The 13,245-nt window shown below is 34.8% G+C and overlaps 1 protein-coding gene across 4 annotated transcripts in view; it reads left to right on the forward strand.

Annotated features, from left to right (window-relative positions):
- Window positions 1–13,245, forward strand: part of ASCC3 (activating signal cointegrator 1 complex subunit 3) — a 263,881-nt gene that overhangs the window by 100,877 nt on the left and 149,759 nt on the right. For all 4 annotated transcript variants that reach the window (XM_065835259.2, XM_065835258.2, XM_071806703.1 and 1 more), the window contains exons 12-13: window positions 9,867–10,043; window positions 13,134–13,205. In XM_065835259.2, the coding sequence (XP_065691331.2) occupies window positions 9,867–10,043; window positions 13,134–13,205 (249 nt within the window). The remainder of the gene's footprint in view (window positions 1–9,866; window positions 10,044–13,133; window positions 13,206–13,245) is intronic.

Consider the following 13,245-nt stretch of genomic DNA (forward strand, 5'->3'; position numbering starts at 1 on the left):
CTCACCCTTAAGGCATAACCTTGAGAGGCATCCCTGCTCCATGGGAGATCCTGGTGTGCAACCTGCTGCTGTTCAGGAGAGCTCAAAGGGCTCTGGCCTGTCCACTATTTATGGAATAAGATTATTGACTCAGCTATATTTGCATACTAACTGCAGTGTTAGTTTCTTCCAAATTTGGCTTGAGTCGGACATTGGCCAGCACTGTGACCAGGTGAGCGCATTGCCATAAATTAGCCCTTATCTGTCTCCCTCAAATCTGCATTGAGCTGGATGCAACCATCACAACCAGACACATCCATCACGACCACCACTGGTGGTCCTCGCTTGAGCAGAGTTATGGGAAAAGGTAAGGTTGGGAAAGCATGGAAAGCACACCGTGATAACTTGTAAGGTAGGCTTCAGCTGTCTGAAATAGATGTCTAGAACCGTTTTATCTGCCCTACATTATTCAGCTTGACATCCTACTTCTGCTTCATTTGGATACAAATCTCCCATAGATACTTTTGTTTCTGTCAAGTCTGTGCAGGTAGCTTCAGGAATGTAAAATCTGAGGCAATTATGTCTTGGGGACTGAATCCTACCCTTAGTGCATTTATTGTAATACAGCAGTAGCTTGCTTCAGCACTCATTTAAAAAATAGCTCTCTAGGGTACTTTAATCTTCTAGGATTTCAAGGTTTGTTTTACCTACCACGTTGGAGTTTAATTTATCTGGAATTGAAGCTACTCATTTGTAACCCTTCCTTAAGTGAAACAGTTGGGAAGAAAACCAAAAAACAAATGTTTAAATTAACTATCTCACTACCTTTCTGAAGACCTCACTTATTTTACATTGGTAAGGAAGGCAGTATTTTGAAACCACTGAATCTTTACAAGAAGGTAGTTGAAGAGAGGGAACATTTGCAGTATAAAAGTACACTAAAAATCCCCCACAGTTAAACAGAAAACAAAACTGCTTCAAGAAATATTTAGAATTATGCAGTAGAAAACAATTCCAGACGAAAGTATTTTGAATTGCAAGCCTCCCAGCGAACTTGGGGTCAAAGAAATGGGAGATGTTCTGTACAAGTGTTTTACTTTCTTAATATAGAAACAAATAAAAGAGGGTTAGTTTTAGAAATTACACTGAAATGTTACACTACAGAACCTGAGACTGCAAGAATAGATGTATGATGTTTGCAGTGTACATCCATAGCTAATAATGAAATTACTGGAACTTTTATTTGGTGGCTAAAAAGGATTACATGCATTTACTGATTTCAGAAGTATTTCACTGGAGTTTAGTGAAAATACTATTAGAGCTGTTTGAAGTGTAAAAAATATCACATCTAATGACATTTTAATGATATTTTGCAAAGAAAAAATATTTAGTTACATTTCTTTTGTTCTCTTCCCAGCTCATGGTTCAATTTTATACATTTTGAGACAAATTCATAAATGCCCCTGGAGCAGGAACTAAACCCAGGATATTCAGCCCATTCCTGGAGAGTGTCCTCCTGACTTTGATGATTCTGTATGAAACATTAAGGTCCTCTCCAGCCCTTCTGAAAGTAGTTCTAGAACGTATTTTTCATTGATATCTGTAGAAACATCATACTTGTTCAGTATTTGTGCACATGGGAGGTAAGAATAATAGACACCATCAGTGTAAATATCCTTCTGTCAATTATATTACTGCAGTAATTCCTGAAATCAGTTACCTGATTTGTATACTGGTTTAAGACATCAGAAATATTGACTATTAATAGTTTCTCCTAATTTGTAGTGGAGAGATCCAGAAAGTGATTAGACAAGTAAATCATAGAAAAATCTATTGCAGACTAATAGTCACTAGATCGGTCTGGGAGCTGTAGTAACCAGGGGCTATGCTGGCAAGTATCTTTGACATTTTCCCAGTTTCTGTACTGTTGCTTTTGGCCACTTTGGGAGACAGTGTATTGAAACAGAGGGATTTTTGGTCTGACCTGAACAGTCGTTCCCTGTGTCACTTCTAGGACAGAACTGTGATAAATTCCTTTGAATACTACTTCAACCTTTTCAATAAATTATTAATAGCTACTCTAATAATGACGTGTACCTATAGTTTCATCTGGATCATACCTTGCCAGCTTGTATATGAGATCATGTCACTATTCCTGTGCAGGTCAGGATGTTTAATGTAGTGCCTCTTATATTTTGTGCGGCTTGTTATCCTGTCTTACAGAAAGACTGTCTCTCGCGTCAGAGCATATGAGGGCTGTTTTGCTTACATGGTGGAAAACAGAAAACCAGACAATGTGACAAAGTTTTTGTTTGTTTGTTTGTTTTTTGCGGGAGGGGAGCATTAAGAACTAGTTTTCAACTATCTACGTGGGTCTACAAGTGTGCCAGAAAAGAATGCTTTGACATCTGTATCCATCTACTGTACAAATTCAACTATACAAATACTTTCTCAAAACAGGAATATCCTGATACATTAGTAGGTCTGTCATGATTTATACCTCAAAATACCTGAATTATGGTTATACTTCCCCCAGATGAACAGTGAGTCACACCACTTACTGTAAGACTTTAACATGTTCATTTTAACTTATGGCATTTTTTAGAACCAGTCTTTTTAAAACCTGGAAGGGGCATATATACTGGAATTGCTGATGATTTTGCTCATAGCAGAATGAACAGCATATTTGTGCATGTTTGCACTTTTCAAAATTTAGAGAATGTTTTCACAAGTGATTTAAATTGACTTTGCTAAACATTTTGGTGGGAAAATTGCTTTGAGCTCTGTTATATACTGTAGGTATAACATCAAACAGCTTCTTTGAATCCAATTTGTAGCTTTGATGTTCAAAGTTTTAGTCTAAAGCATAATGCAGATGTAAAACTGAAATGCTTAAACTTTTTAATCAAACTTTCCGCACTTCTGTAATATCTACCAAGCATATTAGCTTGAAAGAAAAAAAATCTGACTGCTTTTAAAGGACACCGAATTATTTTGTCGTAATTATTGTGAGATTTTGATGACTCCTTTGCTGCTTATAGATATTTTTTCAAGAAAAAGCATACTGAATATTGTACTTGAGTGATATGTGAGTTTTGATACTTTCTGTCAACTATGTGAATGATGAATTAAATAAAAGAAAAAACATAGTAAAAGATTTCTCAGATTTTGGGGAACTGAAGCTTCCATCTTAGACCCTGAAATATTGTTCTCATCATAGTCACATTCTTCAAATTGAAATTTCATTTGCTTTACGTTTTTTGTATTAGATCAACAAAGTTGCTACCTAAATAATAGGTGGGACAACACAGCAGGGCAAACAATCCAGGAGATTCCTAGAGAGCATTGATGAGAACTTTCTCCTCCAGGTGATGGAGGAGCCAAGGAGAAGAGGTGCTCTGATGTACCTCATACTCACCAACAAGGAGGGGCTTATTGCGGATGTGAATATCAAAGGCCAACTTGACTGCAGAGACCATGAGATGATGGAGGAGTTCTCCTTCCCCTAGTTCTCATGTTTCCTTTCTGAGCTTTCTTTCCTCATTGCACCTTGTTAAAGAAAGTTTCCCTCTCAGCCGTTATGTAGTTTTCCTTGCTCTAAATGCATTAGCAATATCTCTATTTCTTCATTGTCTCCCTTACCTCATTTTTTTGTCCCTTTGTTTCCCTCTTTTACCTCTTTACTAGAAGTCAGAAGCAAACAAGTTCAGAGGTTTCTTACCCAAATCCAAGTGCCTAACTGTGATCAAATTAGGAATTCTTATGTACTTGGAATGGCATTCCTGGTTAAGAAAATCTGAGGAGTTTGAAGAACAACAAAATAAAAATCTAAGGCTGATAGCTAATGACCTAAAAAACTAACACATCATCTTCAGAGCTTGCATTCAGATGCTTGTTCATTAAGTCCTCAGACAAATCTCTTTAGAGTTGCTGCAGGATTTCCTTGTTGCTATAAGAATATTTCCTGAGAATGGTGTCTCATTTTGCAGCTGTGACCTGTTTTAGAATGAGCTAAATTAAAAGAAATTTAGTTTGAATGGGACTGTCAACCTAGATTTATCTGTATGGCTGACACATACATCACTTATATTAATTCTGCCGATCACCTGTTCTTCATGTCACCAATTACTTTTTATTTACTGCATATCATGGATAAAATTATTTAATAGAGTCGGCCTTAGAAAGCAATTAAAGGCATCCCTTTCTAATTGCTGTTTCTCAGTTATACATTCTCTTTAAGATCTGTCAGTTTATCAGGTTGTGACACATGTTTTCTTGCTATTCTGCAATGTTATTTTTAAACAGTATGGTATGTAGCCATATGTCTAATGCCTTACATGAGTCTAGATCTATCTTGTTATCTTTTCTGGCAAGCTTGTAGTTGTGTAAGAATGACTCTTTTAAAACAACACACTACTTTGAAACAAAACCAAATCTCCATTTGTTTGGAAAATGTTATGTATCAGATATTTGTATTAATCTTCTGAAGGTTTTCTATTACTTTGCATGAAAGTGATGTCAGGAAATCATTCTGCATGTCATTTTTTATTATTGATATGTAAACATTTTTCCATTTTTGTGATACATCCCTGGACTTTAAAAGGTAATAGTGACTGTCATAGGTTTTATATTCTTTCACAATATGGTAAAGCAGATAAACTGATTTGTAGAAGGGCTTCTATTTCTTTTTGTTTCTTAGTTTGGGAACAAAACAGTAAGCAGGAAAAGGCATTCTGTCATTCAAGAAAAACTGACACGGCACTGTACAGGGCATAGAAATCTCTTAATAACTATATTCAAAATGTCATTTCTTAAGGCAAAGGATTACGTACTTAATATTTAGCTGAGGGAAAATAATATGGCTTCTAATAGTGATTTTTGCATGGTTACAGTTTTTCAGTACCTCCAGATTTTTAAATATGTTCTAAATGGAGGACTTGAGATCACAGTATTTTCAGGGTTCATTGGAAGCAGGGTAAAACTCATTTATGAAATTACTTAACTGGATGGTTGCCTAGTAACAAATGCATTCTGTGCAGAGTGTTTGAGTTGTAGATAATGTCCTATGTAGAATCTTCAAAACAGTATTAGTAATTGCATTTTAACTATGTACTTTTGATTTTGCAATTTTACTGTTTTTCCATGTTTGTTCCTAAACCTAGTTAATTACCATCTATGTGGACTGATTGACAACTTGTTAATTCTTTTATTAGACTATAAACAAGATACCAATAAATAAAGACTGGTGAAACATTTGTACAAACTTCCTCCTCAGTCACTTTGAAACACCTGCAATTACATATTTTTTTTAACATTCTAAGAATTTTTTTTTTTTTTTTTTTTTATTTTTCCCCTCCTTTCTTTTTGTCCTTTTTTTGATAATGAGAAAAACATAGATTTTTGTGAGAGGCTGAGACTTAGAGCTGTTCTGTGGGTAGGGCAGTATCTAAGTAATAACTAATATGAATGCCTGTATGCAGTACTTCATTCTTAGCACTGCTGAGTATGGAACTTGGAAACCTAAGTTAAGAATTCATCTTCTTGCACATCTAGACTTAAAAACTAAGAAATGCTAATTTTCTGTGTATCTTTAGTGTACATCTGAAGGGCATACAAACTTGACTATAGAGGGTGCGTTGAAGTGATTCTGGGTCACCTGAATATCAGAGTAACTTCTAACCAATGGACAACTCTTCAAAGATTTTAATATGTAAACTTGTCTGCTTCACTTAATTCTGTGCTTGAGTTGAACAATCGACTTTCCCACTTGATTATAATTCATTCTGTGAATGTAATATTTTAATACATGGAAATGGGAAGACTGCCAAGATCACAAAGTTCAGGAAGAACTTCAGAAGTCAGATAAAAGACTATCTCTATGCATACTCTGTATGCTCTCAAGTGGCAGCTATAATGTAATGAGATGATATGCAAATCTTAAAACCTATTAGAAAGAAAATGATCCTGCTGTGATCAATTTACAGTCCAGAGAGCCACTTCCCATACCTGATCCTTTATGCTTTACAGTGTAAACGCAGATGATGCTTGAGTGTGGAAATTGGTACCGGATAACTATCTTATGTTTATTTTGTTTTTTATGCATGGAATTTCATGGTGTGATAATCATGTTCTGCGAATGTGTACGGTGAACATGCTGTCAATTCTCCACATGCCATCATGAATGCTTCTGAATTAGATACACTAATTAGATATGTCAATTAAGTATAGTTATGGCAACTTTATTTCTTACTTCCAGTGTAACATCAAACCAATAAAAAATAGTAAAGCTTTCAAAGAACATGATGTGAAAATACTGTGACAGTTCAGTCTTGTAAATGCCAAATGGTGCTTATATTTTTATTGAGATAATTGAACACATATGAAGATTAAAATGTTAGACATTGTGTGCCAGTAGTGAAGAAAACACACTTAGCTTCATACCACCAGCCAGTGATAAGCAATGTTAACAGAATATTTTGTCATCCAAAATGTCTTTTCAGTAATTTTTACTGTAATTTCAGGAAAAGACTATGTATTCATAGTGGCTGGTAGATGAAGGCATAATCTCTAATTGGGACTTCAAGAACCAAATGAGAAGTGATGCAGCACATGGAAACTATTAATGTTTTAATTGACTATATTTACAAAGGGCATCTGCACATTTTGAAGATTTATTTGCAGATTAACAGTTTGAATCATAGAATCACAGAATACCAGGCTGGAAGGGACCACAAGGATCGAACCTTTCTTGGCAAAACCACAGTCTAGACAAGATGGCCCCAGCACCCTGTCCAGCTGAATCTTAAAAGTGTCCAGTGTTGGGGAATCCACCACTTCCCTGGGGACAATAGTCCAATGGCTGATGATTGTTCTCATTGTGAAAAATTTCCTTCTTGTGTGCAGTCGGAATCTCCCCAGGAGTAGTTTTTACCCATTAGCCCTCGTCTTTTCCATATGACTCTTTGTAAAAAGGGGTTCTCAATTTTCTTTGTCACCACCCTTATATGAATTTGATGCGAGCATAAAATAATTGGGAGAATTATTATTATATATTTTGTCTTCTAGGGTAAATGTACCTCTCTTTCCTTCTTGATTATATTTATGTGTATTAATTATGGATATTTTGTGTTGTTTAGTGGGTAAAAAAGTAGATGGTAAAAAATAAAGTTTTATTTGTTTGGATGGCTTTGAAAGAAGTTAAAGAAATTGATGGAATAATTTAGAGTCTTAATAGCCTTTATTTAATCACGAAGACTAACAAAATGTTACTATAGAGCTAAAGAAATTGTGTGATTTCTTACAGCACTCTGACTTGATTTTTGTGGCTTGACGTAAATAGAAAACTAATTATCCAAATAACTTGTAAATTTAAGATTTATAAATTGAAAAAATTATGTAGGCAGTATATACATAAGCACAGATATATGCAAAGTATAATGTAAAACATGCAAAAGTATATTGTGTTTCAAAATGTACTGTACATATTAGTCATTTTAAGTACTTGTTTGTGTTAACTCTCTGCTGCAATTTTCATGTGGAGTTGTAATTCTGGGTTCTCAGTCAGCTCCTTAACTCCAGGGCCAACTGCCAGATCAGTGAAGTTAAATGACTTTTTTTAACAAAGGTTTTGAAGAGTATAAGTCTCAGTAAACCAGAACTGTTCTCTGGCCATTGTTTATATTTTGAAAGAAAATTCTGAACAAACAGCTTACAGTTAATTGCTCTGTAAATTGATACTTCCATGGTTATTAAACAGAGCTCTTGTTCATTGTTTAAATACTTGAAATGCTTTTCTACCTTCAGATGTAACTGAGGACATTTTCGAACTACTGCTTTCATGCTCTTAGATGATTTGAAATAAATTGTTATTGAATTTAGTAAACTCAAAGAACGTTTTCCAGATTGGAGCTCAGTTACACTTTTAGATTGTTGTACCTATTATCAGATGATTGTGAACGAAGTATGGGATAAATTTATTGGCAAGCATCTAGTGTTTTTACAGGTTCAAGTTTTGGGTATTTTTTTTTTTTTTAAAAGGTGTATAAGCTTTAAGAAAATTAAACATTTGTAGTGGGTGCAGGTGCCCAGGTGCTGGCAGCAGGGGCTGCAGGGCCTCTGTGAGGAGGGGCTGGGGCTGCGCTGTGCTGGACACAACTGTTTCCAACCCACCCGACTCAGGGCACAGCTGAGCACCCAAATATGGTGGTGCCTCTGTAAAACCATGTTTAAGAAAGGGTTAAACACTGTGCAGCAGTTGAGAGAGACAGGAGTGAGGAAAAACGTGTGACAAACAACCCCACAGACAGCAAGGTTGGAGCAGAAGGAGGTGGTGCTCCAGGAGACCAAGCCAAAATCAAACCAAACGTCAAACACCTCAAAACTGTGTGATTGAGTTTAGCTATAGCCCTTAGTTCATCAAATAATCCAGCTATGAAAAGTTGTGTAAAAAGTGATACTACTTCTTTGTAGTACTCTCACAGGCGAATGCTGCTTTTGTACCCTGCAGATGGAAGCCTTTTGAAAATGAAATCTCTCATGATTTGTCCCAGTTATATCGAAGTTTGCATTTGCATATAAGATTTCATAGTACATGGGCTTTTCTTTGCAAAGCTTCTCTTTCTATAAGTGCAGAAGAGTCAATCAGCAGGTTTTCTCTGTCATATAGATGGTTTCATCCACAGTTTAAATGTCCAAATTTTTGCCATGGGCCCTGTTCATTACCGAACAATGTGGTGGTTTAGTCTGCCTGTGGACTTGTGGGGGGGGTCATTTCTTTTGGGATTCAGTTTAGTATTTTGGTGGGCCTGTTGCTTGCCAGGTCTGTGTTACGTTATGGTGTATTCTCTCTTCCTTGAGAATACTCTCTATATACATTTTAATAATTTTTTTTGAAAACTTTTAATTAATCTCTTTTAATTACATGGCACTTCCTTTCACTTTAACTCAAATACCTGGCTGATTCAAAAGCTGTATTCTAAGTAAGTATTCTAAGTATTGTTTTGAACAGGACATAGCCCGGTAGAAGTTACCAGCCTTACTCATCATGAGACTTTCAGACATTGGAGACAAGTTGAAAAACTTGTATATGGCTTCAGTTATAGTGTCCAAAAAGCCTTTTGATGAAGTTTACTGTGAACTTTGTTTCTCAATAATTATGTTAGTACAAGAGATGTGAGCCAACCTACATGGCTCGTAATATTCCAGAAGAAAATGGGGAAATTCTTGCATACTTTCCTCATTCAGGTCTTTTGACTGGTTTCATTATTTTTGAAAATGACCTGGAAATATGTAGACTTTTATATGGAACAGAGTATTTCACTGTAAAGCACTTTCTATCCCTTACCAAATGGGAAGGCATGTAATGCAAACATTTAGGGAAGAAAGAAAAGAAGAAGGGAAGAAAGTCTGTTACAAAGAACTAGAATAGATTGTCTAAGATAGTTACAGAAAGGCCTAAGCAAAAGCCAAGACTGAGGGATGACATGAATTACATTCTTCTTTCTGTTCAGAATTGTGGTGTGATTTGGACTAAGGAAGAAATGATACCAAATTCTCTGTCTTAGCTTTGCCCGTAAATTGGACTATCCCTTCTTAACAAAGCCAGTTTTACTGCTACTGTTCCTCAATGTCAGTTAATGACTGCTCACCTTTTGCAGGGCAGAAGTACAATAAAACAGAAAGACTGAATTAGCAAAACTTGATGGAATTGCAGAGTGCTCTGGTTTCTTCAATACAGGATAATCACTAACTCACATCTATTGTTCACCTTCTGTAGAACATAGGCTGCTCCTTTCACATTACTGTTTTATAAGGGATGTTTTAAAACTCTGCTTGATTTCTTGGTTTATAACACTTGGATCATTTACAGGTTTTCTGTTTTTTAATAGGTTGAATCTACACAAAGTATGATTAGGATTTTGGGCCTTTCAGCTACATTGCCCAATTATCTTGATGTTGCTACATTTCTGCACGTCAATCCCTTCATTGGACTATTCTACTTTGATGGCCGTTTCCGACCTGTACCACTTGGGCAAACCTTTATAGGAATTAAGACAACCAATAAGGTAAAGAATCATTAATGCCAAAAAGAGGGTTACTGTTTGTTCTGATCATGCTTCACTTATGTATGTGTAGAGGGTACTGGGTTATTATGGTTCATGAAGCGTATTTTCTTCTGTATGAAGATATACATGATTGCAAGGTGCTTTAAGAATCGTATTTCCTCAGTTTACAATACTTGTAAATAGACTTTGCTGTAATTGAATACAATGCTATCTAGCTTTGCATTGCCTCCCCTTACTACTAAGTTTTGCTTGATGAAGGAGAAATCGTCACCCTCAAATGCAGAATCACTGTAGCAGCTGATTATTCTGCCTTTCTCATTTCAGTTTTGAATTTTGCTAGAAATGTTGGTGTTGCTTGTTTGGCTGTAAGGATGCATGTGGAAAGCTATAAGAAAAATATTCATTTATAGAGATATTATATATATATGTATAAAAATTAACATCAGTAGAGATATATATATAAACATGTCATGCATTAATATTACTTGATATGTTAACAATTAAAACCTTAGCATGCTAAGCCATTAACTATATGTGCATATTTGATTGAAAACACATTAAGGTAGTCTCTAAATAAGTTTCTTTACTCTTTGTGTTTTTGCTCATTTTGGGAAGCATTAAAGGCCATGGTCGGGTATAATGTTCTTACTAAATATCATAAGTTCAGTGCCACTTGACATGTAATTTGTTCTTTAAATACAGGAATTAATACAAACACTTTTCCATAAGACTTCCTATGAATCACACTAGCTGATAATAAGGTTTATATTATATAGCTTAACTTTTAGAAAATGTTCATCTGCTGTGATTTAATTTAATAGAAATCATAAGATGTTCAATCAGAAGCTAACTTTGTAGCTTAATCAATAAGAGCATTTCTTTTCTTTTTTGTAAAAATGGACATTGTCTTTCTTATTAGGTTACTTAAGTAGTTAATTCCATTTGCAGTGCAGGAAATAAACTTATTTTATAACTGTAGGGAGCCATTTTAAGTCTGTACACACAATAATAGTTTACCATATGGTACTTATAGTGATTTGCATATTTTAACCTTCATTAATTGTTTCAAGTATCTTCACTATTATTTGCTGTTGGTTTTCTTTAATCTTTTCCTGATACTTGATTTGAATATTTATTTTATTTCCACTGTATGGTAAGAAAAAAGGAAAGACTCCATTTCTTCATACTCACTTTGGAATGTATTTGTGATTTCAAAATCAAAGAAATGTACAAATAATCCTATAAAATCTGAAATTATTAAAAAAAAAAAACCACTAAGTTTTCTAAAATAAACATGAATAGATGAGGAGATATTAGGAGGTAGTAGCTATTCTGGAGTGTGAGTAGCTGGCTAACTGTTTTGGTAATACCACAGCCTGGAGATTTTCTTTTTGCAAACAAAAAGGATTTGAAAAAGGATTCTATTCAAGGTGATGCTAATAGTAAAGCCACCAAATTATTGCCAATATCAGCATCCTTCTGGTCTACATGAGAGGAGGAAAGTGATGTAAGAACCCACGGAGTCAACAACAGTTCTTGCAGAACATCAGCAGGTGCAATCAGTGCTGTGTCCATATCCACACTGATGAGTTGCAAGGAGATAGAAGGCTCGTACTTAGTTTAGATATATGCTTTGCAACAACTTTGTGACATCCTTCATCCAAAACCTCTCCCAAAAAAGCTGATTAGTGATTAGCACGTGCACACCATAGGCAAGCTTTCCAAGACAAGGACAGCATGGTGTGTTTATTATGCACAGAAGTTAGCCAGCAAAGATCTTAAAACACTGTACGTTGGAACTCCTAGAGCAAGTGGGACCAAGACTAAAGTTTGGCTTCTTCAGTCAAAGATCTGTCCATGTCAGATATTCTTCTTTAATGTCAGGTATTTTTCTTTATGTTTTCCTTTTTAGGTATAGATGCCAAGAATACATAGTTAAATTTGTATGTGTGTATATATATTATATATACAGTATATATAAAATAATATATATTTCCACATGTGTATTTGTGCACTGTCCATGTACATTTCTCCATAATGATTTTCACTTGTTCTTATTTGAAAAAATAATTAATTAAAATGCTAACTTCTCCTTTTCAGAATAATTCGACTGGCTGCTTTTCTCTTGCACACGCGTCCATATTTTCTCATCTTTGTATTGCTATACTTGTATGGTTACAGATATGAATGTTCCCTTCTTCTCTCTAAAGCTGTTTTAAAGCTAGGTTTTTCAACTTTCAGCTATTCTAGATAACTCCAAGAACTAAATTTCCATTTTCAAGTTTTTACGTGCTTTGCTCTTGTAAAACATTTCTTTGTGTCAAAAAAAAAAATGGTTATAGAACATGAATGCACAAATGAAGAATGGAGTGATTGCTCCACCTTTGAACTTCATTTATTTATTTGGATTTAATACTAAGGTTCATTCAAGTAGATACATGCTATTTATATTGTGATGCATTAGAGAAAAATAAAAAAATCTTTAGAGTAGCTTGAAGAATACTTTTCATTTCAACTGAACTCTTTATTTTAGAACCTTCCTGAAACTTTTTTTTTAATCCATAATTGGAAACTCTGTACATAGTGCTTCCAGTCTTACCTGTGCATGACCCAACTATGAAGACACTTCTGTTCTTTAGAGCAAAAGAGCTGACAATCACTGTTTTTCTGGATGTGTATATCTGCAGTGTAAAAACTATTTTTATATTACCAACTGGAAAGATTTAATGTTAGGTAAGATGGTGTATTAAATGGATATTTCAACAATATCCTCGAGAAGTAAGGTTCCTTAATATGAAACAGATACATTTTAGAATAGTCCTAGGTTAGGACTTTATCAAAAAAACAACAGTCGCGTCATAAATTTTATATTCACTGCACTTTCTCATATTTAGTCTACTTATTTTCATGTTCTATTTGTGAACACCAAATACCAAATCGATATTGATGGGAATGGGAATCAGTATATCCTAAATTTAATTGCATTATCACATTTTTCTTTCATGGATTGCTGTCAATTCCTTGACATGTATTAAAAAATACATAAAGATAAAAACGCTTTGAATATGAAGTATGGTGTTTGTTTTTCAGGTGCAGCAGCTCAATCATATGGATGAAGTATGTTATGAAAATGTGCTGAAGCAAATAATGGCTGGACACCAGGTATTTAGTTTTGCTTTGGTTTGCATTCAGAACACGTATA

This window comes from Patagioenas fasciata, chromosome 3, assembly GCF_037038585.1.
Source record: "Patagioenas fasciata isolate bPatFas1 chromosome 3, bPatFas1.hap1, whole genome shotgun sequence".
Lineage (NCBI taxonomy): Eukaryota > Metazoa > Chordata > Aves > Columbiformes > Columbidae > Patagioenas > Patagioenas fasciata.